The sequence below is a fragment of the Wickerhamomyces anomalus genome (assembly GCF_001661255.1).
Source record: "Wickerhamomyces anomalus NRRL Y-366-8 unplaced genomic scaffold WICANscaffold_2, whole genome shotgun sequence".
In the NCBI taxonomy this organism is placed as follows: Eukaryota; Fungi; Ascomycota; class Saccharomycetes; order Phaffomycetales; family Wickerhamomycetaceae; genus Hansenula; species Hansenula anomala.
Genome location: NW_017567111.1, coordinates 1,451,511 through 1,477,717, shown reverse-complemented (window position 1 = coordinate 1,477,717; position 26,207 = coordinate 1,451,511). Strand labels below are relative to the sequence as shown.

At 34.5% G+C, this 26,207-nt stretch overlaps 14 protein-coding genes and 1 non-coding gene across 15 annotated transcripts; 6 read left to right on the top strand and 9 right to left on the bottom strand.

Moving 5' to 3' along the window:
• Positions 1 to 685: 685 nt before the first annotated feature.
• Positions 686 to 1,612, bottom strand: WICANDRAFT_77829 (uncharacterized protein; the record flags this gene model as incomplete). Its single annotated transcript, XM_019184622.1, has 1 exon — positions 686 to 1,612. One exon carries the CDS (start codon positions 1,610 to 1,612, stop codon positions 686 to 688), a length of 927 nt encoding a protein of 308 aa, XP_019040389.1.
• A 703-nt stretch (positions 1,613 to 2,315) lies between these two features.
• On the bottom strand, positions 2,316 to 3,380 carry WICANDRAFT_104291 (SUR7/PalI family protein; the record flags this gene model as incomplete). Its single annotated transcript, XM_019180410.1, has 1 exon — positions 2,316 to 3,380. One exon carries the CDS (start codon positions 3,378 to 3,380, stop codon positions 2,325 to 2,327), a length of 1,056 nt encoding a protein of 351 aa, XP_019040388.1. The 3' UTR covers positions 2,316 to 2,324.
• A 1,425-nt stretch (positions 3,381 to 4,805) lies between these two features.
• WICANDRAFT_t40 lies at positions 4,806 to 4,877 on the top strand. The gene has a single exon. It is a non-coding gene; the product is annotated as a tRNA-Arg (tRNA).
• Positions 4,878 to 5,173: 296 nt separating this feature from the next.
• TAF4 (Taf4p) lies at positions 5,174 to 6,367 on the bottom strand (the record flags this gene model as incomplete). Its single annotated transcript, XM_019184621.1, has 1 exon — positions 5,174 to 6,367. The coding sequence occupies one exon, from the start codon at positions 6,365 to 6,367 to the stop codon at positions 5,174 to 5,176; it is 1,194 nt and encodes a 397-aa protein (XP_019040387.1).
• Positions 6,368 to 6,711: 344 nt separating this feature from the next.
• Positions 6,712 to 7,806, top strand: RCL1 (rRNA-processing endoribonuclease; the record flags this gene model as incomplete). The annotated part of the gene is made up of 1 exon (XM_019184620.1): positions 6,712 to 7,806. One exon carries the CDS (start codon positions 6,712 to 6,714, stop codon positions 7,804 to 7,806), a length of 1,095 nt encoding a protein of 364 aa, XP_019040386.1.
• A 49-nt stretch (positions 7,807 to 7,855) lies between these two features.
• Positions 7,856 to 9,656, bottom strand: MVP1 (Mvp1p; the record flags this gene model as incomplete). The annotated part of the gene is made up of 1 exon (XM_019182685.1): positions 7,856 to 9,656. The coding sequence occupies exon 1, from the start codon at positions 9,443 to 9,445 to the stop codon at positions 7,856 to 7,858; it is 1,590 nt and encodes a 529-aa protein (XP_019040385.1). The 5' UTR covers positions 9,446 to 9,656.
• A 75-nt stretch (positions 9,657 to 9,731) lies between these two features.
• On the bottom strand, positions 9,732 to 10,363 carry COQ10 (ubiquinone-binding protein COQ10; the record flags this gene model as incomplete). The annotated part of the gene is made up of 2 exons (XM_019183238.1): positions 9,732 to 10,167; positions 10,221 to 10,363. The coding sequence occupies 2 exons, from the start codon at positions 10,361 to 10,363 to the stop codon at positions 9,732 to 9,734; spliced, it is 579 nt and encodes a 192-aa protein (XP_019040384.1).
• A 161-nt stretch (positions 10,364 to 10,524) lies between these two features.
• MDM12 (ERMES complex subunit MDM12) lies at positions 10,525 to 11,481 on the top strand (the record flags this gene model as incomplete). The annotated part of the gene is made up of 2 exons (XM_019181424.1): positions 10,525 to 10,789; positions 10,922 to 11,481. The coding sequence occupies 2 exons, from the start codon at positions 10,525 to 10,527 to the stop codon at positions 11,479 to 11,481; spliced, it is 825 nt and encodes a 274-aa protein (XP_019040383.1).
• An 859-nt stretch (positions 11,482 to 12,340) lies between these two features.
• Positions 12,341 to 13,114, top strand: WICANDRAFT_61737 (J domain-containing protein; the record flags this gene model as incomplete). Its single annotated transcript, XM_019183237.1, has 1 exon — positions 12,341 to 13,114. The coding sequence occupies one exon, from the start codon at positions 12,341 to 12,343 to the stop codon at positions 13,112 to 13,114; it is 774 nt and encodes a 257-aa protein (XP_019040382.1).
• Positions 13,115 to 14,340: 1,226 nt separating this feature from the next.
• Positions 14,341 to 15,240, bottom strand: AIM34 (Aim34p; the record flags this gene model as incomplete). Its single annotated transcript, XM_019184619.1, has 1 exon — positions 14,341 to 15,240. One exon carries the CDS (start codon positions 15,238 to 15,240, stop codon positions 14,341 to 14,343), a length of 900 nt encoding a protein of 299 aa, XP_019040381.1.
• A 471-nt stretch (positions 15,241 to 15,711) lies between these two features.
• On the bottom strand, positions 15,712 to 16,032 carry MIX17 (Mix17p; the record flags this gene model as incomplete). Its single annotated transcript, XM_019180991.2, has 1 exon — positions 15,712 to 16,032. A coding segment is annotated over one exon (321 nt), but the record flags the coding sequence as incomplete, so codon positions are not given.
• Positions 16,033 to 16,899: 867 nt separating this feature from the next.
• WICANDRAFT_77819 (nucleobase cation symporter-1 family protein) lies at positions 16,900 to 18,600 on the bottom strand (the record flags this gene model as incomplete). Its single annotated transcript, XM_019184618.1, has 1 exon — positions 16,900 to 18,600. The coding sequence occupies one exon, from the start codon at positions 18,598 to 18,600 to the stop codon at positions 16,900 to 16,902; it is 1,701 nt and encodes a 566-aa protein (XP_019040379.1).
• Positions 18,601 to 20,625: 2,025 nt separating this feature from the next.
• On the bottom strand, positions 20,626 to 20,901 carry WICANDRAFT_83383 (uncharacterized protein; the record flags this gene model as incomplete). The annotated part of the gene is made up of 1 exon (XM_019185533.1): positions 20,626 to 20,901. One exon carries the CDS (start codon positions 20,899 to 20,901, stop codon positions 20,626 to 20,628), a length of 276 nt encoding a protein of 91 aa, XP_019040378.1.
• A 921-nt stretch (positions 20,902 to 21,822) lies between these two features.
• Positions 21,823 to 22,290, top strand: WICANDRAFT_77818 (thioredoxin family protein; the record flags this gene model as incomplete). Its single annotated transcript, XM_019184617.1, has 3 exons — positions 21,823 to 21,948; positions 22,007 to 22,066; positions 22,117 to 22,290. The coding sequence occupies 3 exons, from the start codon at positions 21,823 to 21,825 to the stop codon at positions 22,288 to 22,290; spliced, it is 360 nt and encodes a 119-aa protein (XP_019040377.1).
• A 338-nt stretch (positions 22,291 to 22,628) lies between these two features.
• WICANDRAFT_27817 (uncharacterized protein) lies at positions 22,629 to 25,634 on the top strand (the record flags this gene model as incomplete). Its single annotated transcript, XM_019181416.1, has 2 exons — positions 22,629 to 23,426; positions 23,676 to 25,634. 2 exons carry the CDS (start codon positions 22,629 to 22,631, stop codon positions 25,632 to 25,634), a joined length of 2,757 nt encoding a protein of 918 aa, XP_019040376.1.
• Between the last annotated feature and the right edge of the window lie 573 nt (positions 25,635 to 26,207).

Genomic DNA, 26,207 nt, shown 5'->3' with positions numbered 1-26,207 from the left:
AATCTTGGTTAACTTCTGGGTTATTCAAGTTTACTAAAACATTGCGCCAATTTGTTTCTGAAAGATCAAATTGAGCCATGTAGATATTTCTCAATGGTGCTACTTTTCTAGATCCACCACAAAGTGCCAGCACTAGCATAATGAATGCCACCATCAAGGGTATCAATGATGTGACTGAGCCAGAACGTTTCTTTTCTCTATCAAACAAAAACATTATTGATGAAATTAACTTGAATATTTAAAAGCTGGTCAACTCGCATTTTCGCATCAAGACTAGCAACAAAGTTCATATTTATATTCAAGCATATTATAGCCGTGATCCGTTTATAGCTTGCAGTGTTCATTTATAGAACATAATACTGGGAGATCTTCCAAGAAGTATAACTGAACTTTGAAGTTTGAACCTCGAAATAGGTAAAAAGTATTCCGCTTATATCAGCTTCATACCTAGTCTTAATAATCTAACAGGCAAAAATTAAATAAAACCCCAAGTGTAGATCTACGATGTGCAACAGTACGTCCAAAATTACGTTGGTTGAACTTTATTGAGTATGGTTGCTGGTTTATGGCTTAGCTTGTTATAATTAAAAATTCTGTACGTCATTCCAGAACCAATTCTCAGAGTCCATTTATTTCTTTCGTATTTAAGTACCATATAATTGAACTAGCTCAACATCGAGGCGAGTTAATGATAAGCAGGTGGTGGAGGGTGCTCATTTGGATAATTACCAACCATTTGACCATTGTTGTAGTTATTCATGTTGTTGTAGCCCATATCATTTGGTTGTTTATTCATCTGTTGTGAATTATAGTTTGGTGTATAGCCATGCTTCATTGCTTCGGGATCAAACTTTGGACTATTATCTTCATAATAATTACCCATAATCCCACCTGGTCCTCTTGTGAATTGTAAAGCTGCAGAGATTAATAGAATCCCAAACGCATTCCAAACCATGGCTAGATATCTACCTCCCAGATCTGCTTGAATTCCAAAAGTTCCGTAATTATTATTGAAAGAATTGACCATTCTTTTAGCTAAAACGTGAACCATTGTATTTGCAACAAGTAAAAAAATCACAGCTATTATCTTTGGAATGACAAAACCTGGTATTCTAAGCAATTGACAAAAAAATGCAATTCCATTCAAAACGCATGCAATCGTAGTTAAAACAATAATAGTTCCTGATTGGACCCTTGGGATAACAGTACCACTAGGTGTATTAATCTCATCTCTTGTGAAGGCACCTGGATTTAGTGAATTCAATTGATGAGAAACAGCATACCTCGGATCCAAACTAGTTGAATACCAAGTTCTATAAGGATTTATAGCATCAAACCCACCATTCATATCATAATCCCCATTACAGTTGTTCCAAAGGTTCATTCTTTGAATAGGTGGGAACCCATGACCTCTAAAATTGTCCAAACCTGGTACAACCATTTGCCAATTTGCATTTGAAAAATCTAAATGAGCTATGAATACACTTTTAATACCATTTGATCTTGATGATAATCCACCAAGTGCAACACAAAGTAGGATGAGAGTTGTTAGACATGTAAGTAGTGACCAAATTGAACCTGGTTGTTTTCTTTCTCTATCTATTAACCACATTGTTATTACTGATCATCTATGACTTAAGAGTACAGTTTTGAAAGACATTTCAGCAATCTGTTGCAAGTTTTTATATTATAAAGACTGTTGCTGTGATATGTTTACCTGTCTAAAATTCAAACTTTAAGTTGGTTTTGAGCCTAGAAAGTGCCCCAGGGTCCAAATCCAGATGTGTCAAAATTTCAGAGGCATACGACCTTCAGAACTCACAACCAATAGAAGCAGGCACTGGTTGCGAATTGCCTGTTTAATACGAACTTCAAGCTGATCAAGCCTTTCTGCTTAACGAAGACAAATGCCAACAAATAATAAATCTTCTCTTGTGATCGTAAAATGGTCATGACGCTTTTCAGCCACCCCTAGTGTTACGCGACACAATCTAATCTCTATACATCAACGGTTCGGCTTAGAGATTAATTGGCACAAAAATCGGCATAGAAAAACATATTGTTAAGTACAATTTGTAGCGAAAAGTTGTTTAATCAATGTTGGTTGTTTATTTCGATAACTTGGATCTTATCTGATTTTCAAACGCAAGTGGTCATCCCAATGCTTCAGATAAGCCATGTCTTTGAGCTACAATCATTTCTTCAAAAGTATCGTAATTCATTGTATATTTCATAAGTTATTTATCATCATCAAGAATATTAAAATTAAAAGGCAAATTGTACTATTATCAGAATATTAAATTAATTGGTTTGTATGGGTTTGGTCATGGAGTAAAAGGAGGAGGTTTTGGAGGATGATGATCATCGATCTCTTCATATCTTGGTGGTTGGTCAATTTCCACTGTTGCAGGTCTATTCACTCTGATTGATATTGATACATTTGCTGGAGCTGGTGATCTTATAGGTCTTTGTGGGATCGTTTCACGTGGACGTTGTGTGGTTGGTGTAGGATCTGATCTTGGTGGTGAAGTTTGAGGAGTTGATTCTTCATCTGGTTCATTCTCTATAGCTTTTGCAAGCTTATAATCCACAAACAATACAAATAAAACTGAGAATATTTGTAATGCTCCTGCAGCCCAAAGGTGATTATAAAATTTTTTATTCCCTAAAGTTGCTGTAATACCAAATATCTTGTGAGTTTTTTCCAAAGTTTTGATAATTTTGGAAGAACTACCTCTAGCAACACCACCACAAATAAATGAAGCAATAGCTGATATTAAAGTGAGTAAAATATTAGTACATCCAGGTTTATCTCTGGTTGTTGTTATGAATGAGAGGAAATAAAACAATAATGAAACACCAGCAGTCACTGTACTAATCCAAAGAGTAACAAAAATAGTATCAACCATATTTTGAGGGATTTGAGTATTCTCTGGTAATGCAATATAATCAATATATTTCCGATTTGAATATAATATAGCATCATCTTCTAAAAGTTCATAAAGATCATACTGATAAGGAGCTTTTCTTGAATAACAATAAGTGTTCCATGATGAAAAAGCACTGTATTTTGACTTGCAATACCCCCATGGACCAATTGCAAAGTGTCGGTATCTTAAATCATAATATAAGCTGTAAAATGATGGATTTGTTGATATGAAAACATTCTTTTCTCTAATATCTGAGAAATCAAATTTCAAAAGATAAATATCAGCTTGTTGTCTCATTCCTCTTGTTTGACCACTAAGGGCCATACCCAATAGTATTACCGATGATAATGCAATTAATGCTGGAACAATGTGATTGAAGAACTTGTAAGTAAAATGGGAACCCATATGATTGTGAGCTAGTGTTGATGGCTTTGAAGTATTTCTTCGCATCTCAGAAAATGAAAGATTTGAGACTCGTATTTATACCAATTTAATTTCAAAGATTTGAGAAGATCCTAATTGGTCGACTATGCTGATAGCACGATGTGTCGGTCATCACCAAGTTCCAACCTTCTGATGGTTACCGTTAACTTCACCATCATCATCAAGCATTGTATCGTTTTGAGGTCGGCACACATTGTTCAGCCGACTCTGACAGTTGATGATTGTGTGACTAAGTCTTCAACGTTTGTTCATCAATCCTCGTGTTTCTGCAAATCCCTGAAATCTCGAAATCTCGACATGACGTAGTGAAGAATGATCACGGTTGAATAGAACGGGTCAGTTAAAGACTAATCTAAGCGAACACGGTGAGAATAGTCAAGCAAATAAACGTGGAAAGGTCAGCTTTTGAGCTTATCATTTGTTTGCACTTTCGTTACCAAAGGCCCACGGTCGTTGTGACATGTGCTGTGATTATTGGTAGGACCCTTAAATCCTTCAGCCGTTTTCTCGGCTAGACAAGGAACTTCACCAAATTACGTACATAATGCCATCAACGTGAACAGAGAAATCATCTGGATTCTGTAGTCATTGAAACTGTGCCTACAATTGTTGATGTTCGTAACTCTTTGACTCACTCTCTTTACTTTTAGCTAAGGGATATTGTAACCATTATCATCAAAACTGTCACCAGTTGTAACTAAAGAGAACCGCAAAGTAATCTTTAAAACTTACTGTTACTGTTATTTCTTCAAATAGAGGACTCTAGCATCAAGCATTTGAATTCTATTGCTCTCAAATGCAGACTTTCGACTTATTAATTCCGGCTGTTATTGATATCAAAGATTCTTCTTTCATCACACCCTTTTCAGAGAAATCAACGTAAAAAAACCTGCAATTTGTACATTTTTTTGCAATAATATATGAGAATATCACCAGCTTGTATATGGATGACGAGCTAGCTCCTCAATGCTCATGTACTTCGGACTAGGTACGTAGCCGCTTCGATATTCATCAATTATAATATGTGCACTAGATCAACTTTTTTTGACCAGAAATTTAATGAACCCAAGTGACTGAAGGCTGATTACTTTTGATTTCCTAAATAATTAATGAATATTTAGTTGTATTCAGCTAATAATACTTATAATTTTAATTTCATACATATTTTAATATTTAAAAAAAAATAGGTATATATCACATTTTTTTTCTGTACCTTCAAAACTTTATACAAGTACCCATCGAAAAAAAAAGTCCTCTATATCAAAACAAAACCTATACCATTATAAAATTAAAGCAATTTTAATCATCTTTAATAAATTTTGAATCTATAGTTTAATACAAAACTTTTGAATGAAATTGAATTAAAGAATTGAAAAGTCACGTGACACAAACATGACTCAGTGACCCACTAAGATAACTACTTCAATACAAGCTCGCGTGGCGTAATGGCAACGCGTCTGACTTCTAATCAGAAGATTCTGGGTTCGACCCCCAGCGTGAGTGTATTTTTTGGATTGTTCGGGGCAACATTGGTAAGGGCAACACCATAATAATACCTATTAAATTGAAATCTATACAAAGAATAAGGGCTTTATAGCGTCCTTCTTATATACTGTGGCAATAGGTGTAAGAACAGCTTTACAACTTGAGTTAATCCGGGGGTTTTTTTTCTTGCAAATTATAGGAAATCTCGGTAAAATACCCAAAACATAAAGCACATTATTCTTCAACATTTTCTTATAACTTTAAGTTTGTACAAAATTCTACACTGATTGTTCATTTCTGCATTTATTACTCTATTAATCTTTCAACTTGGAGTAACCTTTCGTTATAACTTTTTCCACGCCATGTCTTTTCTTTTCAAGACTACTTAATAAATCTCTAACTGCAATACCAGGTTCCTCTCTAGCTTCTCTAAATCTTATACCACCATCTACTGACCCCGAGGAAGCTTTTGAACCACCTGAACCCGCTCCACCTCCTGTCATCCAGCTATATTTCTTCTTCTTACCGGCAGTCATCATTGCAACAGTTGCATTTGTTGCCTTATGTTGTGTTTCTTCAGTACCCAGTTTACTTTGTTCTTCTTGATCAATCCCTAGATTTTTTCTCTTTTGTTGTCTTTTATCTTCTTGAGATTTCTGCTGTACAGCTACTTCTCTTAATGCTTTTGAAATCTCACTTCTTTTACGTTGTCTAATAGATCTTCTTCTATGTCTTGAAAGTATCACAGCATTTGTCACTATGTTTGTCATCCATTCTTCACAAGCATTCGTCATTAGTTGTAATATTGGAGAATGAACTTCATTGTCAAAAGATTGTTTAATCCCATTTGCATTGGCAACTTTAGACATAAATGTGGCAACTTGTCTAGGATCCAAGAATGGTGTATTTATAATAATCGGTTGTTGTACTGCATTTGCAGCTGTTTGTTCTCCATTCTGCTTTGTGGGTAAACTATTCACTGTTGATGTCAATAGTGCTTCTTCAGCTTTTAAATCAACACCAGCGGATAATAATGCATCTGATAATTTATCTGGGTCTTCTGCTGTACCAGAAGGTTTTTGAAGTCCATTTTCATCAGTATCTTTATTATTTTTGTTTGCTGCTGCGTTATTATTGTTATTATTATTGTCATTTTGAGATATTGTCTGTTGCGGAACTGATGGTGATCTTCCTATATTTGTTGTACTTGGACTTTCACCAGGGAGATCTGGTAAATCTAGATTAAACTGATTCTGTATATCTATAACTGACGTAGATGCTGATGGTTGTGATGATGCTGTTGTTGCAACTAATGGAATATCAACTTTAAAAGGAGAAGAAGCTTCTGCACCGGTAGACTGGGGTAGATCAAAATCGTTAATATCAAAGCTTTCCAAGTCTGTTGAAGCCTCTACCGAGGTCTTTGGTCTTTTGGAATCGTTCAATTGAGTATCATCATTACTTCTCTTTTGTGGCGATGTTGTTGATTGTGATGGTGTTTCACTCATGCTAATGTCCCTTTTTAGATCTTGAAAAACAACGGAATTGACTTTAAAACAACTAGCAAAAATAACCCTATAATATGATTCTTTTTTGATTCAGCCACCGCTTGAGCTATTGATCTTGATTGTGCTTTTTTTCCTAATTGGTAACGAATTGTTTCTTTGTTGATTGTTTATATGCCCAAATTTTGTAGTTGCAACATTTTCAACTTTGACTAAAATGAATTCGCGAAATCTTTGTTTTGAGGGTAACCTCATCAAAAAAAAAATTATACCCTCTTAAAGCCAAAAATTTAGTTACTTTGAGATTACTTTGATAATAGACCAAGCTATATTCCAAAGTTTCCAAAATGTCCTCAAGATCAAATATAACTGTTTTCCAAGGACCAAGAAATTTCAGACTACGATTAATACTATCCACATTATCTGGGAAGCCAATCAAGATTGAAAAAATACGTTCAGATGATTTAAATCCAGGTTTAAAAGATTATGAAGTTTCATTCTTAAGATTATTAGAAGCTGTTACAAATGGTGGTCGTATAGAGATTTCATACACAGGTACCACTGTCATTTACCATCCAGGTTTGATAATAGGTGGTGAATATACTCATGTTTGTCCAGACTCTAAACCAGTTGGCTATTTCATTGAGCCATTATTGTACATTGCACCATTTTCGAAAAAGACATTCTCAATAATGTTTAAAGGTATAACAGCTTCCAAGACAGATTCAGGTATAGAGGCCTTAAGATGGGGGTTATTACCAATCATAGAAAAGTTTGGTGTTAGAGATGCTGCAATTCACACTTTGAAAAGAGGTTCACCTCCAAATGGTGGTGGTGAAGTTCATTTAGTTGTTAATTCCAAGATTCAACGACCATTAACTATGCATGCCACTGATGCCCCAAAGATTTCAGCGATTAGAGGTGTTGCTTATTGTACAAGAGTTTCTCCATCAATAGTGAATAGAATGATTGATTCAGCAAGAGATGTTTTGAGACCTATTGGTTGTGAAGTTGATATAACGGCAGATGTTTGGAGAGGTGAAAATTCTGGTAAAAGTCCAGGTTTTGGTATAACTTTAGTTGCAGAAAGTAAAAAAGGTTGGAGATTTTTTTCAGAAGGTATAGGTGGTGCTGGTGAAGTTCCTGAAGATTTAGGTACAAAGATTGCATATGAATTATTAGAGGAAATTTCAAAATCAAGTATTGTGGGGAGAAATCAATTACCTTTATCTATTGTTTATATGGTTATTGGTAGTGAAGATATTGGAAGATTGAGAATTTCAAAAGATCAAATTGATGAAGAGTTCATTTGGTTATTGAGAGATATAAAGTCAATTTTCGGAACAGAAGTGTTTTTAAAAGAAGAAGATGATGATAGTGGAGATTTCATTGCAACTGTTAAAGGTGTTGGTTTCACAAATACAAGTAAAAAAATTGCATAGATTTTTACGTTTTTTTTAAAAAATGGATCAAATAATTTTTATTTTTGTATCAATCCACTCTCGATATTGGCATATCTATTAAGCTATTAGCCAATTGATTCCAATTGTTTGAATGTAATTCACTATATTTGAGTTTATCAGCAACCCAGTCTTGGAATATCTTTGTGATTTGATATTGTGTTTCTTGGAACAGCACAAATTCAGATAATACAGTTTCTTTGATTAACCAATCTCTATTTGTTTGATTTTCAATTTCAATCTTGTCTCTTTTGATAGCTTCAGAGTATCTATCAACTTCAACACCTCTTGCATCTGGTTTCCCATTCAATTCATTTAATTTTTGTTGATTAAATTGAACTTTTTTAGTCAATTGTTCAATTTGATTCCCACCTAATCTATCATATCTTTCAAATAATCCACTTATGGAATTTAAATAATCACCATAAGTTTTAAAATCTTGAACAATCCCATTTTCAATATTTTGAGATTCATCATCTAATAATTGTTTTGAATCAGATAAATGTTTACCAGCTATTCTTAAATGTTCATTAATTGAAGAAATATCTGAATTTTCCACTGAATATAAAACTGGTGTTGTTTTTTTAAAATCTTCCAATATTTTTTGAAATCTTTCATTATCTTGAGCAATTTGTTGTGATCTTTTCTCAAATCTTTCAACCAAGACTGTTAATTTTGTCCAGCTTTCAAAAGCATCTTTAATTATTACTTGAGCATCCATCCATAATTGTTTAATTGATGCATCCCATAGGTTTAAAAATCTTTGAGAAATCTTGACATCTTTATATTCTTCAGTTGTATCATAATTTGCATGTTTTCTCCAACTTGATAAATCTGTTGGAACGGTTAAAAACATCAATACTAAAGATTCAGTTCTAAGTATTGGATGTTTCATTATTTGATTAATGAATCTTATCAATCCACGCCTTCTTCTCTCTAAGAACTGTACATCTGAATTTGAAGTTATTTTTTTAGGAGGTAATTCTGGTATTAATCTAAATGGATATTTTTTCAATAAAACTTCTGCAAGCCAAACAAAATCACTATAACGTCTAACGACTTTACGATCATTTGTTGCATCAGTATCAGGCAATGGGACTAAATGTGCCACCAAATAATTTGTATGCTTGAATAATAAACCTTCCTTTTCTGGGATTTCTGAAATTGTAATGATATCTCTAGTTAATGGATTAAAAGTATTTCTTATAGCATTACTCCAACTGAAAAAATCACCTGTATTGGAATCACCATTTCTCAATTCATTATGTGGAGCAGCACCAGTCAATGTTGAAGCTGATAAAGGTTCTGACAAGATAGGATTTTCTTCCCAAATACTCTTGTGAAGGTTGTTTTCATTATTCCCATTCGAATCAAGGGGGTTTATACTTGAAGTTACACGAGTTTCCTCGAAAACGTTATCATGACTGTTATTACCACTGCTATTATTACCAATTTGTACATCGTCATCATCATCTTCACTTTCATTGTTATTCTCATCGTTATGGTAGTCTTGATCTAAATCTTGAGGAATGCCTGTATTTGATGAAGTTGACCATTGTTTAGGACCCGGTAAACTCCAAGGGTCAGCAGGATCATCGTGTCCAAAGAGATCGCTGCTCATGATTCTCACTATCTTTCCCAAAAGTCAATTCTTTGATAAGTCTCAGCTGAACAATTGATGTCAAATTGTGTAGAGTTGTCCTTTTCCACAACTTTTTAGTACGTAAAATGTCTGTGGTTGCATTTTTTGGGAATCTTTGGGTTTTCGCGGTCAGAATCCTTGGTTTTGTATGGGAGCCGTCGAATTCTACATAATTTAATTAAGTTAAAATGCTTTAATGGTTTAATTAATGCTCTATATTATAAGTCTAATTGTGAGAATTTCTATAGTGTATTTTAAATTCAATTCATGCTCTTTCTTGTTTCATCATTTCTCGTCTCAGTTGTGCAGCTCGTTTATCAAATGCCTTAATAACCAATTCACTAACACTTTCAGCGAATAACGAGCTCACTCTGTTGTATAGTGCACTCTTGAAGTTGAATTTCAATAACAATTCCATGTCACAAGAGTTCTTTCTGGCATTTGGTGTAATTGTCCATTTGGTGTAAAGATGCTCAAATAACGAATGTGTGACAGATTCAGCAATGACAACTTTCTTTGGGTCACATTGTAAATTACAGACAAATTCTTCATCAAATGATTTCCAACCAACTCTTAAACCAGCTTCTGTGGGTTGTAGAGCTTGATCTCTTGCATTTATAAATGAACGTGTGCAATATGGAACAAACTTGGAATATTGTGACACATCGGAGACAACATCATAAAACAGTTCAGGTGGATGACTAGTGATTATTGGGTTAGAGGTAATTCAAATGGCTAAATTCAAAATACTCACTTCAATACTCTTTTAACAACAAAAGATTGTTCACCATCAGATTTCTCGAGGGATTTCAGAAGGCTGAACTTCCCTGGTTTTGAAGAGTGGAAAGCTCTAATTCCATAAGCAGCTTTCACCTGACTCCTCCGTATCACGAGCATGTGATCTTAACAAAACGAGTAAAAATGAGTGAAAGTGAATACAAACGAATTTGACACCTTCTTCGAGGAAAGTTCAATTTGTTCAATTTTTCATTCGCGAGTTGAGTAAAAAACAAATTCCAACATCTCCAGACTATTAAACAAAACTGGAAAGCATCGAAATGTCCATAGATATCAGTTGGGACAAGCTTAACGAGGACAATGTGCTCAATGAGTCCATTAGAGACTTCCTTAATGACCAGGTCCAAGGGTTACAATTGCCCGACTATTTGATGAATATCAAAGTCACGAATTTCTCATTGGGCTCAATAGCACCAGAAATAACAATTAGACATATTGGTGATCCATTTACAGATTTTTATAACGATGAAATGACAGGCTCTGAGAAATTGTTTACAGAGAATGGAAGTGATATTAAAAGTCCAAGTGATACTAAAAAAATTGATGTAAATAAGAGACAATTCCCTCATACAATAGATCAAAGTTCAAATATATCAGGTCCTGGTGTTTTATCATCTTCCCAATTGGATAAAGTTGTTGAATCAAATCAAGGAGAAGTGCCCAGTGATAGTATGAATGAGAATGATGATGGTAATGATGATGTTTCTAATGATATACAATTTATAGTGGAGGTTGATTATAAAGGAGATATAACAATTGAGATTAGTGTTGATTTGTTATTAAATTATCCATCACCTGGGTTTATAACATTACCTGTCAAGCTAAGAGTTGTGGATTTAGGTATTCACTCACTAGCTGTTATTGCACATGTTAGTAAAGTTGTTTACCTAAGTTTTTTGTGTGATATAAATGATGAACAATTTGATGATATAATAAACAATCCAACATTATCTAAACACAATAGAAATAGAATAGATATCATAAGAAGTATGCGTATCGAAAGTGAGATTGGTGATAATAAAGGTGAAGGTTCTGTTTTAAGAAATGTTGGTAAAGTTGAGAAATTCTTGACAGATATGATTAGAACTTTATTAAGAGATGAGTTAGCATGGCCTGGTTGGATTAGTTTTGATTTCAATGAGGATGATGATGAAGAGGAAGAGGAAGATGGCTCTTCGGAACACCTTCATATGGATCAAAATAGCGATAGGAATTGAAATTTGAAATGATTGGGTGTACTTTATCTATTCAACATGGGTGTTTTTTCCAAGAGGCAGGTAGTAGGTACCTGAATCTGCATAACGGAGGAACTGAAGACGTTGAAGTTGAAAATTTGACGTGAAGGAAACACGACGCTCAAAAGATTAGGATGGAAAGTAAGGGACAGTTCCACTTTGATGAGTTTGATCTAAAGTTTTAATAGTGTTTAATTGAATAGCTTTTGAGTCTAGTTTCTTGATGTAGTCAACTTCTTGTCACTGTCAACTGAACACCTGTCATCAGAACCAGTATCTCCCACCATGACTCAACAATGCACTCTAATTAAACTTCATCATCAACTTTAAACTCTAGTCTCTCAGTTTAAGCATAAATATTTGGTTGACCGAAACCGGGCTCTTTATACTATTTAATTTATCTAAAAGATCAGTGTGGCCCATGTCCGAAGTCTAATGTATGGCGAAATATCGGCGTTGAAATGGAAAAACATATAAAAACAGTGGGAATTCCTGGAAAGTTGAAAATTCAAAAATTTTGATATTCATTATTGGATTAATTTAACTGTGATTTAATTTATCACTGAAAAATTCACTTTGGTGTTTTGTTAACGTTCAATTTCTCTAATTATTTCCCCAATTTTTCATAAAAGCATCAAATTCAAGTACAGATAAAAAAATTGCTCTTGTGATCTCAAACTCTTACAATTACACCTTTAGATCAAGCCACCAGAATCATCATTCAGTACCATAAGAGACAATGAGCTCGCTATTCATACAGAAAGCATCTTATACCAGTTGTTGCTGCTCTCAGGGAGTAGTAAGGTCCTTCAGTTCCACAAGTTGCTTAAGGAATCCGAATATGGGTACTGTTCATGATAATTTAAAAGAGATTCCAAATCATTATTCACATTATCAAGTATTGGGTGTATCATATTCAGCTGAGAAAAATGAAATTAAAAGTGCTTTTAGGAAACTATCTAAAAAATTCCATCCTGATATGAATCAAAGAGTTTCTCCAAAGAAGAAGAAGATAATAAATAACAATTATTTAAAAATCGTATCATCTTATGAAGTGTTATCAAATGATGATAAAAGACAAAAATATGATAGTTCAATGAAGCCGAGTGGTGGTAATGGAAGTCATGTTAGAGTTAATAGAGAACGTGATTTTAGTGGGAATGTTTTCTATCAAGAGAGGAAAACTTATAGTGCAGGTGGTATAAATAGAAGTCGTGGTCGAGTTAATTTCGGACCAGGTTATAAAGAATCAACTTCAACTTATTCAAATTTTGATAGATTCAGTTCACCAACTGGTTCAAATTATGATGTTCCTCATTTTGATTATGATCAACATTTAAAAGGAACTTTATCATTTGAAAGAAGAATGATTAATAAAAGAATTGCCAAAACTTATATGATTAATGAAGCTGAGAAATTGGAAAAAAGTAGGCAAAAAAGGGAAAAAGATTCAAATAGAGATAAAATTCATGATGAAATTCATGATATTTTAAATTTGGATAGATATGGTGCACATTCAAGAATTAAACAAAAAGAAAGTGGATCTGGTTCAAAAGCTGTTTTATTAGTGGGTACTTTAGGGATAATTGCAGTTGGTGGATTGTTATTACATTGATGTCATTGGGAAGGTTATAGGAAATATAGGATATTCACGAGGAGTTAATTATTAAGTTCAAAATGTAGTTGTGAAATGTACCTACAATTACAATGTATTGTTTGGAATGATATCCTTCAGAGTCCAAAGTCCAAAGATGGTATTTTTATTGGAACTTTTGTTAAATCAGCTCTCATAACGAACATAGAAGTTCATGAGAATTAGTTCAATTGAAGTTGTAATAATGAAATCAGTATTGTATCTAATCATCTTATACGAAGCTAGTATCATACTGTATATAATTATTTAAAAAACGTGCAACGGTTCGATAATATCGACTACAGCACTAGTCAAATTTTTGAAAATAGCTGAAAATAGTTCAAATTTGGTATTCAAAAAATGGGTATAATTCAACATTAGTCAAATTCCACAATCTTCAAATCCAAAATGAAATAATATGTGTATAATTGAATGTATTTATTTGAATTTAATCAACATGTTACGAATATTTCAATTAAAATGCTCAATCACCCAAGTATCAGAAACGTTATCAAGTTCACATTTCAAAAAGAAGTGATTAACTGCTATAACATATAAAACATTAAACAGACTTCTCTATTCACAGATCGCAGCAGGCTAAAAACCTGGCGGCTGATCTCTATTAAATAGACCCACAATTACATGCAATTTGCAACCTACCTCTAGGATTCGTAACCACAACTTTGATTACTATGTCACTGCTTACATACAGTCAAATTGAAGTTTCAGGATCAGACTTTAATTTTTTGATTTTTTTTCAAGAGTTTCTCGAAAACTAGTTAAAATTGTTTATCAGAATTAAAGGCCGTATGATGGAGCTACAGGGTGATCTGATATTTTCAACAGGAAGGTTGAGTGCAAAGGCATTAGTAATAGTTCTAGGATATATTGGTGCAAAAACTGAATAAGACCATATGATCGACATGGTTCAATTTAAAGAAATCCTTTTCTTATTTTTTTTCTTTAATCCAATGAGGACCGACGCTGGCCTTTCTTAATTATTTCGCGAGTTATTTACGCTACAACTTCAACTAATAACAAAATTTCTGTACTACCATGTATTAATAAAAAAAAGTGTAACCAATATGACTATATCTTTAAAAACATCAAGCATAAAAAAAAATTCCAATAATATAAACTCAGAACATATGTATAATATCTTTTTTTTTCTGTATTTTCTTCATCTAATAAATAATCAAATAATTCAATCAATGTTTCTTTTCAGATTTTGGCTTTAAAACCCACCAACCAGCAACAACAGCCAAGGCACCAGCAAAGAAACTTTTATCCTTACTTGAAACTTCACCTTCTTCATATTTATAAGGTTCATCAACAAAAGCTGGTTCTTGAACTATTTTAGAAGCATCAGTTTTCAAAGCTTCTTCATTTTGTTCTTCAATTTTATTAATTGAACTTTGTTCAAAGATTTTTGAATCTGAACCTTCAGCTTTTGAAACAATTTTAGCATTTGGGTCACTTGTTGATGATTGATTCAATTGTTTTTCTAATTTTGTCACTGGAGTAGCTGAAGCTTCTGAAGATAATGAAGGAATTTGGACGATATAATCATCTTCAACTAATTTTGGTTGGGAAATATCAACAGGTTTGATGAAATCAATTGTGGAATCATCACCTTTTGCATTTTTAGTTGTTGTTGTGGAAAAAGTTTTGGAAAGTTTATTAACTAATGATTTCTTTGTTGCTTCTTTTGGTGGGATTTTAGAAGAAGCTTTTGTGGAAATTGAACCAACTTGTTGAGTGGCAAATGTTTTTTCATGAGTTGTTATTCTTGAAACTAATTCAGCTTTCTTTCCAGAAATTTTTAAACCACGTTTACGACATTCATTTTTCAAACTGTTTAAACTCATAACAGAGAATTCTGAATTCTTATTTGAAAATAAAGTTGTAGCATTATTTTTGGAACTTTGATGAACAGATCTATTCAATGTTTGATATTTTGTTCTTAATTGATGATCAGGGATATTTGGAACAACCAAGTTATATTTTGACGATATAGTGGAGAAGTTTTTAGTTTGCTGTTGAATATCCTTCGATATGGTTGATTCTAGCACTCTTAGAGTAGGTAATGATCTAGCAGTTCTAAGCATTTTGGTGGATGTTATTGAATGTTGTTGTTTATGTTTATGTTTTGGATCAAAATTAAGTTCAAATGTTTTTTTGTTTTTGTTTTCTTTTCAAAATCTGATCAGAAAATGTGATTTAATTTGAATTTGGTTGTTTAGAGATTTGACACAACTGATGAAGTATGGAAACAAGTCAATTTATCACTTTTTTATATTAATCTCCTTGACCAACTTCTCCAAAGATAAAACTCCTGTGAGATTTCTTGAGTGACAGCAATTGATGTTGTTCCTTTTCATGTTTACTCTTTACCGGATTCGCTGATCCTCAGAAGAGTATTACATAATGCTTACGGTAATCACGCCCTTGAATCCGAGGAGTCATAATATTCACTATTTACAGAATCATCCATTCACTAATTATCCAAAGTCACGACGAATATTTGTTTATAAATGTATGTATTTATGTATGTTGATTGTTTTGTATATGCATTGTGTTTAATATTGACGAGAAGCTTCTTGACAAGCCTTCAATTGTTGTAAATAGAAGTCACAGATTTGCATGTTACCATCGTTATCACCTAAACATCTAGTGAAGTTTCTAGCATCAACATCACAAACACCACCTTGTTGTTGTTGAGAGTATTGTGCTTGTTGTTGAGCTGGTGGAGCAGCTTGTTGTTGTTCAGCTGGGGCAGATGAAGAACCACCAAACATACTAGTGATACCAGCACCTAAAGTGTGACCGATGGTGGAACCAACAGCAACACCGGCAGCAGTTGAAGCCATTTGGGCAAACATACCTGGTTGTTGAGGTTGTTGAGTTTGAGGTTGTGAATAAGCATTTGGTTGTTGATGTTGTGGAGCATGAGCTGGAGGAGCAGCAGCACTGGTGTGAGCTGATCTGGATGGAGATGGAGCTGAGCGTGAAACTGTTGGACGGGATCCTCCTCTTTGTCTGGCCATTGTGTATAGTTTTTATTAGTGTGTAGTTGTAGTTGATTACAATTTGATACTCCTTCAGTGGCGGATTTTTGAGCTTTAATATAAATTTTTTTTCTCGGGGGCGCGATATCGAATTATTCGCGCTTCCTTCTGGGAAGAAAGGCCGGGTAAATCCTGGCTCAGCGCGCACCGTACACGGACCAGAGCTAGACGGAGCTTTAGAAGGAGCTAGAAGGAATGAATAGTGTTAACTCCATTAAAACCATTTTGATCATGAAGAAGTGGATTGAAGTAGTCCATAGAGTGTATGTGTAGACCAGGGGTGAATCTAATGACCATGATAGGTATCACATACCATGCCCTGTTAAGTTGGATAGAATTCTCTAGATCTTAGATCTGAAATTGATTACGATGACATGTGCCATCAATCTACAAAATCCTCAAAAACCAACCCGTGTATTGATATTAAAATCTAAAACACAACTCCTTTTGGAAAGCAATTAGTATATACATAATTGTGTTCACTTCATTAAAGATTTCCTAAATCTCTAACTAAACTCAAGATGCATTTACACCTCAATTGAACAATTGAATTGAAAACCAACAAAATAATGGGTCAAAAAAACTAAAAAATTAAATAAAAGAAGGAATTAAGAACAAAGAACTGAAATGAAATGAATGAATAAAAAAAAGATTGTTTTTTTGTTAAAACTTATTTATCAACGTCTTAAACCCGCTCTTCTAGGCTTTGAAAATGTTATTAGTAACTGATTGAATATCATGTTTTTCTGTTGAATCATTTGGTAAAATCATATCTGAAGAATCTTCATCATCATCACTATGTGGAGTAACACCTAATTTTTCAGCTTCGTCTCTTGTGAAAGTATGATAAACATCATATTCATCAATTTCACCAATACCTGGAGGAGGAGAAATCAAATTTAAAACATAATGTGAAGCAAAACTAACAACATAACCAACAATAAATGAAATGTAAAAAGTCTTGATAGCACCTTTTGGAACACTCTTCATCGCAGGATTAACTGAAGGGAATCCAACAATACCTGGGATGAAACCGAAAACCCAAGATAGATAACCTCTCCAGTTAAATCCATGCCAAAACCAATAGATTGATGTTTTATCAGCTTTGTATAAATCAGTTAATTTTAATTTTTGCTTTCTAACTAAATAATAATCTGCAGTGAAAACACCAATCATTGGACCAAAGAAACAACCATAAGAACCTAAAACATTGATGAAAACTGTAGCGTTAGCCAAAATTTGCCATGGTTGAATAACAATTGAAATAATCATGATAATATAAGCACCTCTTCTGATATTGATCCATTTTGGTGCAATTGCAACAAGATCAATACCACCACTAACACCATTATCAATAACATTTAAACCTAAAGTACTAACGAAAAATCCTAATGAAGCAAAAAATGCAGCACAACGATTTCTTGCATTATAATGATGAGAAATCCATTGTTCAATAATATTTGGAGGATTCCACAAGTTTAATTTGGCAACATCACCATAAGTCTTTGAAGCTGCAGAAGTACCTAAAATACCAAACAATGGAACAACTGTACCAAATAATAAAATTGCAACAGCTTGACCCCAAACTTGTTTACCAGGTTTTTGAGCAAATCTTGAAAAATCAGGTTGATTTGCTAAACCAACTGCAAAACTATTGATAACTGCATTAATACCATGCATAAAACTCATACCTAATTCAGCACCAGGTTTTGCAGTTGCCTTTGAATGTAATAAATCTCCAGCTCCATGAGCTTGAACCATACAACCAATTGAAGTACCGAAAACGGTAATGAATGAAATGAAAGTAACAACTTTAAAAGGTTTGTTGAATTTTTCTGGAGGGATATATAAGAATGGAATTGATAAAACATGATAGATAATAAACCCAACAAACTGTTTAGTTGTCATTGGTAAACTTTCTGGTAATGTATTGTGCAATCTATTAAAAGTTGGGAAAATACATGATAACAACACACTAATTAATTGTGCACCAGTAAAAGATTGCACCGCATACCAAACAATACATAAGACAATTCTTTGAATCAATGCTAAATATGAACCAAGCATACCAAAAGTAAATCTTGCATAAACTGGATAACCAATATGCCAAACTGCACCAGCCCAACCATGAGAAATTGCCACTGCGAAAATTATAATCTTAGCTAATATGATACAAATCATTGATTGCCAAACATTCAAACCTAATGATAGTAAAGTGGAACAAGATTGCCATGTTGTAATACTTAGTGCAATAACATTCCAAAATCCTAAGAAATCTAAATGACCCCAAGTTCTTCTATGAGGTGGTAAACAAATAACATCTGGAGATTTCCAATTATCTGTAGTGACTGTGTCAGAATCTGGAATTTTTAATTTATCTATAATATCTTTAAATCCCATTTTGATGATACTTTAATTAATACTTAACTAAATGAAACTTTAGGATCTATGATAGATTTTATCAGTGAAAACTAGGGAGAGTACCAAAGCTGTCTTTTTTGAAAAGTGGGTATTAAATGGGGGTTGAGTACCAATTGGTGTAATTTAATAGTTTTTAGCCAGATGCAGCAACAGCAATGAAAATGTGTACCGCCAATGTAGTGTAATCAACTTACTCTTTTGTTTAAACAACCGAAGAATAGAAAACGGGTTCTGTGAAAGGTCTTAAATATGCTGAAGGATAAATGAAAAAAAAAGAGGTGGTTGTTTTGGTTAAATTTAAATGCAACTGTTTAGGTTTTTTTTATCTTTTTTTTTTCGCTTTGACAGCCCGAACCACACAATCTGAACTTTTTGGCAGCCAGAATCATTTGATCTAAGACGTAGGGACGTTGAGATCGGCCTTGATTGGACCAATGAGGAGGCAGCAAACGTGTTTTAGGACGAGCTTAAAATGAGGTTGGAACTTGGGGGCCTAAAAGGGATTGGCCTCTTCCTGGGGACTTGGGTACACTAGCGTAATTGCAACCGTAATTGCTGGGAACAACTACTGGGATAAGCTGGAGTGCTTCTGTGTATGAAGGGTCCGTACAGAAACCAGCTCATAGAGAGGCTCTTCATCAGGCAGTTGAGGTTCTACTTGACTCGTTGCGTGAATTACGAATAGATTTGTGTCCGGTCCTGCTTTCAAAGGCGAACGAAATAATCTGAGTGCAGTACTTGTAGAGTTATGAGACTAGAGAAACTACCATATTTACGTTGCAAATTGGATCATAACTACATACAAAAGTCCACAGTTACGCTTTGTCCCTTAAACTCAATTCCTATTGTCTAAGATTATTGACCAATAGTTTTGAAGAAATCTCAAGATCGCCTCAAATGTTCGCTTTTGAACAATGAAAATTTTTGACCAAATCAAAGCCTTACAAACATGTCCAAAAAGTCGATTAATTGAACCAACGTAACGGCTCCTGATCAATCGTCGATTCTGATCAATTTGGTCCCTCAAGCTGTTTAATAAAGTTCCAGCGTTGAAAACACATCTTGTGTCTTGTGTACCTCAGCTTGATTTAATTACTGTACCCATGTTTTATGGCTCAAAGCTCAAAGCTCAAATTCTGGGATCTGAGAGCCACTAGCAGCAAGAATATGTGAGCTCAAGCTTCACCAGGACCTGTCAAGTTTCAACTTTCAACTGCTTATCTTACGCTTCTTCATGAATCATGATTACGCTTTCTCAAGTCTTGACTTTTGACTCTTGACGTCGTGTACGCGTTCAGCTCATGTTGTATTTAACTTTGTCGTGATAATTAAACTTCAACACCATCAACTTATGCCCGGTTCAACATCATTAATTACAACATCAACGTTCAAGTATCAAGTACGCCTGGCGCCATACTTCTTTTAATTCATTAGCTCTGGGCAAATTAGCAATACTTCGATACAAATTGTAACAACAATTAACGTCTCAGGCCATGGTTTTCCTCGGACTTGCAAATTGATCTCAAGGGTATGTAGAAATTTCAATGTGAAACGAAGCGATTTAGTAGATCTTGGGGTCACCTTTTTCTCAAATTCAATTAGCTTGGTGTCCAGTGTCCACTATCAAAGGTTCAGCACGTACAATTGATTCCAGAGATAGTAATAACCACCTTATACTTTGTTGGGAAGGACATAGATATTTTCTATTCAATTCTACAACGTTAATTCAACAGATTTTCTTTATAGGCCTAAATTCCCGTCATGGTCTTGTGCTATCTTAATTATAATGGTACCTTTATAACAAGGAGTTTGATAAAATAGCTGTAGACGGGCACTTAGTGCCACTGGCTCTTGAGGAGCTCTGCCTGGAGGCTGGAGGTTGGGCCAGCTCGCGAGGGCAGCGGAATCGATCACTGTTGACGGTGATTTCCAATTTCGGTGACACAACGAAGAATGCTTTCTCTCCAAATTGTGCCTCCGCTGATGATACTTTATCAACGTAGGTTACAAACTTATGTGTATGATCGACTTCATGTTCACAAATATCCGTGATCTATATAAATTGAAGTAACATAGATTAGCTTCGACTTGGAGAAATACCCAGTCGTTACACTCAACTTTATTGGCCATACGTCTGCACTCACAAGTTTTAACGAGTGTGATCTTGTAGTTATTAATAACTAGCTGACTCCAGTCGAAGAGAGTGGAAGTTGGACACGTCCAACATCTCAATCTAGCAGCTAGTAGCTTAATGTTAACTACCTGCAAGTCTAGCGCCATAATATAATCGTAATTGACCACTCAAGCTACCCAGCTTGTAAAGCTGCTCAGCTAAATACTTTTGCAATATTTTTTAGCGGAATTGGCCAGAGTAATCAATCTAGCCTAGCTAGAGACGTCGTAGTTGTGTGTAGCTCAACGATCAGAAGATCAATCATGAATATTTTGAAAGGTGCTAGTATAAGAAAATTGAAATTGGGCTTTTAACCAAGGCCGGCATAATTCTAAGCCCAAGATAGTTTCAACTTTCCACTAACCATGTTCTTTTCCCAACTCAATCTCGAATCTCTGCTGATCTGGATATAGTAGGACTCATCCCATGATGAAATCTATCAAGCACAAGATAACTTTAGTGGTACATGTTGGTAGTAGTAGGTACCAGAGCACTGCATTTAACCATTTCCAGCGTCTTTTGATCGGTTAAGCAGTTGAGTAACTAACATACTCCGGCGTTTCCAAAACATTTTCAGAGTTTTGCGGTGAAGTTTTATGCAAAGAAATAAGAAATTTGCTAGCACCAAAAGAAAAGATGAAGGTATCTGGCCTTCAAACGCTGTATACCTGTACATAATAATACTTTTTGCCTCACAAAATTAACTCTTGATGCCAACGAACATTCAAATCTTAAAAAAAAGTACGGGTATATCTTGAATCTTTTCTTTGACGTTCCCAAGACTATATTAACATCAACAAAGAACTTTTTTTTTGATCCTTCTCTCACCTTGAACTCTTATCAACAAACCCACAAACATCACTAAAACCAACCAAAAAGACCATCATTCTTTCATTAGATCACATATTCTATAACCAAAGATCACTCTTTTAGATTCCCCTAAACACAACACCCCTCGATCCAACTGAAAGAACAGCTCATCTCATCGCGAACAGCGGAATTACCCAAATAAAAAAACACCAATAGAAATGACAGTGCAAAATCAATCAGAATTAGTGCAAGAAATCTATAATATAGATGAGTTCAAATCCATAATACAAGACAATGAATTAGTTGTCCTTGACTTTTACTCTACTCAATGTCCTCCATGTGTGGTAAGTGTTTATTTCCTAAATTTTTTCCATAAATTTGAAGTTCTAACCAAAACCTCAGGTCGTTGCTCCATTATACACACACTTAGCAGAAAAATACTCTAAAGCAAAGTTTTTCAAAGTAAGTTTATACCAATTATTGCAACCTGATATCAATACTAATCCATCAAGATAAACGGTTTACTCCCAGAAGGTGCCATAGTGCAAAAATCCATCGATGTTGTTTGGTGGCCTACATTTGTCATCTACAAGAACGGGAAAGAAGTCTGGAGAGTGAAGATTCCAAACCCTCCACAACAACATCCAACTGCAGAACTCGAAGAAGAATTGAAGAAAGTGTACTAATTACTAAGCATTACCATTAAATTAATTGCAAATGATATTCTATTTATTCAGAAAGCACTACATTATCTTCGTAGACTTCCCAATGTGGAACTGAAAAGTGCTATCATTTTTTAGTGGCTTTTTTTTTCTTTTTTTTTTGGCTGCTGCTTCTCGTCCAAAAAACACCATCAACAACCTTAAATTCAGATAAACCAAAAAACATAGTGAGCGAAACGAAACTTTTAGTAAAACTTACATCGAGAACGCTACATCACGCCAACAACAACAATAGACATTTGTCTACTCAGAATTATCACCAATTGAGAAAGGATCCTAATTCAACAATAGACCATAGAAATATGTCTGCAGCACCATTGTCAAAGCCTGGGGGTAAAAAATCTCACGCCTGCGGTCCTTGTAGGAGATTGAAGAGAAAATGTGACTTGCAAATACCTTGTGGTACTTGTAAGTCGGGAAGAAATACAAAAATTGACGAATGTATGGCTAATCCAGCCAGACCACTTAACAATATTCAAGAGTTGATTGCACCAAATTTGAAGTTTGGTAGAGTTCAAAAAAGATCACCAGAAGGTTTCTCGAATAATAATGGGTCAGCCATTAATTCAAGTACCAATTCACCAAATGTTAAAAGACAATCAAAGAGTTCAATAACAAGTAGTGATGGTTCAAGTAATGGCAATGGAAACACGCCAAAGAGATTAAAATCAGTAACTCATGAAGGTAGCTTCCAAACAAATTTCAGTCAATTTGACATCAAAGCAGAACAAGAGAGCCCTGCTCATCATCAAAATTCCGTGTCATCAAATTCCACTGATTATCCTCCACAACATTACCAACAACCTTACCAACAACAGCAGCATATTCCTATACAAAATCCACTTGTACCTAATCATCAACAACAACAGATGCTCCAAACTCATTCTCAAATCCAATCACCAAGCGCTAGCTATGATCAAGCCGCCTCCCAGCAACAACAACAACAAACACATTCTGCACCTCCGCTACCACAATATCAATACCATCAGCAAGTGCCAGTACAACCAAATCCTTATGCTCCCATGAATTACTCTCAACCAAGCCCGGCACCTCAACAGCATCAACAAATGATCCCCCAAGTTGCTCAAGCGCAAATTCCCGTCCAGCATCAACAAAGTCCATTAGCTCAACCTCAACCTCCTATAAATACCCAAAACATGTATTTTGATCAAAGCGAGCTGTTGAGAAAGCAATTAGAGGCTCAAATACAGAGAATTCAACAACTGGAGGGTGAAAACTTACAAGCAAAGAGTCAAGTTCAAGAACTACAAACGAAATTGCTAAACAAGGGTGATGATCCAACTTCAATACCCACACCCCCAAGTCATGATTCAAGAAGTAAATCCAAGTCAACAAAAAATGATTACAAGACAAAATACTTGAATTTATTGCCATCTCAAATCCAAACTACAGTTCTGGTCAATTTTTATCTTCAAAATATTGATTATATTTACCATCCTTTACATCATCCTTCATTCCGTGCAGAACTTGAGAATTTTTGGCTTGATCAAGAAAAGGTTGATGTTGGATGGCTTGCTGTTTTATTCATGGTGTTGGCACTTGCTGCAATTCATTTACCAAAAGGTTTAATCAATATAACTTCTCAAGAGATTGAAAAATCCCACAAGATTTGGTTTGAAGCAAGTAGAGAATGTATAAATATTTGGGACTCTATGCAAACCGATCCTACAAAGTTCAATATCTATACTTTACAATGTTTTTCATTATGTCAATTATATTTTTATGCAACTAAAAGAGCCGAAGCACTGATTGAAATATTGGAGAAAGCTATAAAAGATTGTTTGAAAATGGGATTGGATAAGGATGATTCTGAAAATCCAAATTTGTTAGAGGTGCAGATGAAAAGAAGGTTATGGTGGGATGTTTGTGGTTGTGATTCTTTTAGATCATTATCTTTGGGTGTTAAACCTTTAATTAGGTCCTATAGCAATACTGTTCCATTACCTGCTAATGCAAATGATACTGATATAACCAAGGAGAGTATCAAGATAAGATCAAGTTCAATTGCCACTGATAATTCTTTTAATATCTATCGTGCTCAAATGATGAAGATTTTGAATGGGATTTATGAAAAGGAACATGAAATTCATGAACAAATTAGTTCAACAGATTTGAAAAATAATTTGGAAAAAGTTGAAGATCAGTTATTCAAAGGTCTGATTGAAATTGATATTGAATTGTGTGATAGTTCAAAAGGTTGGTTTTTCCAGATGGATAAGTTTGGTAATCTTCCAAGTATTAATGACCCAAAAATTCAATTTCAACATCATATGTTACACACTTGTATTTGTATCCACAGATTCAGAATTTATCAAAATTATTTATCTGATGATATTCCTATTGCTTGGGAAGTTGGTGTCACATCTGCTAGAGCCTTATTTGAAGTTTATAAAAGATTGAGAAAGATTTATGATTTAAAGAATCCTTTATTCTTGTCACAAATTCATCAATCTTTCACTGGGTCTATTATTCAGTCCATGCTGTTGTTGTTGAATCACAAAATTTCTCTGGAGGATCAAAATGCTTTATATGGTGATATTGATTGGATGTTGAAAGATTTGGAAGTGTTAGGGAGAGAAGTTTTTATTTTGAAGCCTGAAGTTTTGAAAGAAAGTTTTAAAGTGTTGAATGCATTGAAGAAGAGTATTAATAAGAATTTGGTTGAATTGGAAAAGGATCAAAAGGATATTGTCTCGAATGTTTTTGGTGGTAAAGATATGACTGAAAATTATTTGCAAAAATGCACTGTTTCTTTCATCATTGATAAAGTTGATAGAAGAGCAAGTAATGAACCACCAGCTGCTGAGAAAAACGATTTTGATTATGAGAACCAATTGGGTACGTCAGTCAGCAGTGATTTAATTGGTAAATCAGTTGAAAAATTCAATCAAGTTAGAAGCTTGAAATCTGAAGCAAATTCAAAAGAAAATTCAATGGAGAAACAATTGAAATTATTGAAAGCTCAGGCTATGAGGTCTCAAGAATCACCTCAACAAAATATCGATCCAACTCAGCAGGTACAGCCACAACAACCAACCGCACAAATTCCTCAATCTGCAATGACTGTTCAAGATCCAGGCTTCCCTCTTCAACAACCAATTCCTCTCACTTCGTCATCTTCTGAAATGAATAATAATAATGGTACTGATGGGTTTGTGAGACAAGGAACACCAATTGAAATTAATTTGAGTGGTATTGATTCATTCTGGAATGATGTTGGACCTCAAGGTATTGATGAATTAAACAACATGTACTATTCAGAGTTCTCTGGATATAGAATAGCTTAAGGGCTATAGATCATAAGGACAGTTAAGGTACTAAGTTACTAGGTTTTTTTACTTAAGAGTTGTGTCGATCAGGAGTTGGACGTTGTTTTGTTTTTATAATAATTTTATTGCTCTTTTTGATGAAAGGTTCAGTTTTTTTGTTGTACGTTTTATGTAATGTATTCAGTGTTATGAATTTCTTGCAGTTACACACACTAATGCCTTGGAGTTTGTGTCTAACCATGATGATTCGAAACCAACTACTTCATGTTATTGAGCTCTTGACTTACCTTAACACACAATTTTCGTTATTCAAATTCTGATAGAGGCTCTAGCCACAGTCAACCACCTGCTTTCGAATACTCGTTTGGCTTTATCATTCGTAGCTTTATCTTTCTTCTCTTTTCAAGTTTAAACTTCAACAAGGCCATCGCTCCCATGTCCGCTGGTAGTATTTTAACTGTGCTTAAGCTCACAGGAGATCCACCCGCGGATAGCTTCCCAGGCGGTTCTGCTGTCTCAAACTCCTCCTAGCAGACGCCCGCTCTGGAGCTAGGCCAGGTCCTTGCCCACCGCTGGGGAATCTCCAGGCAG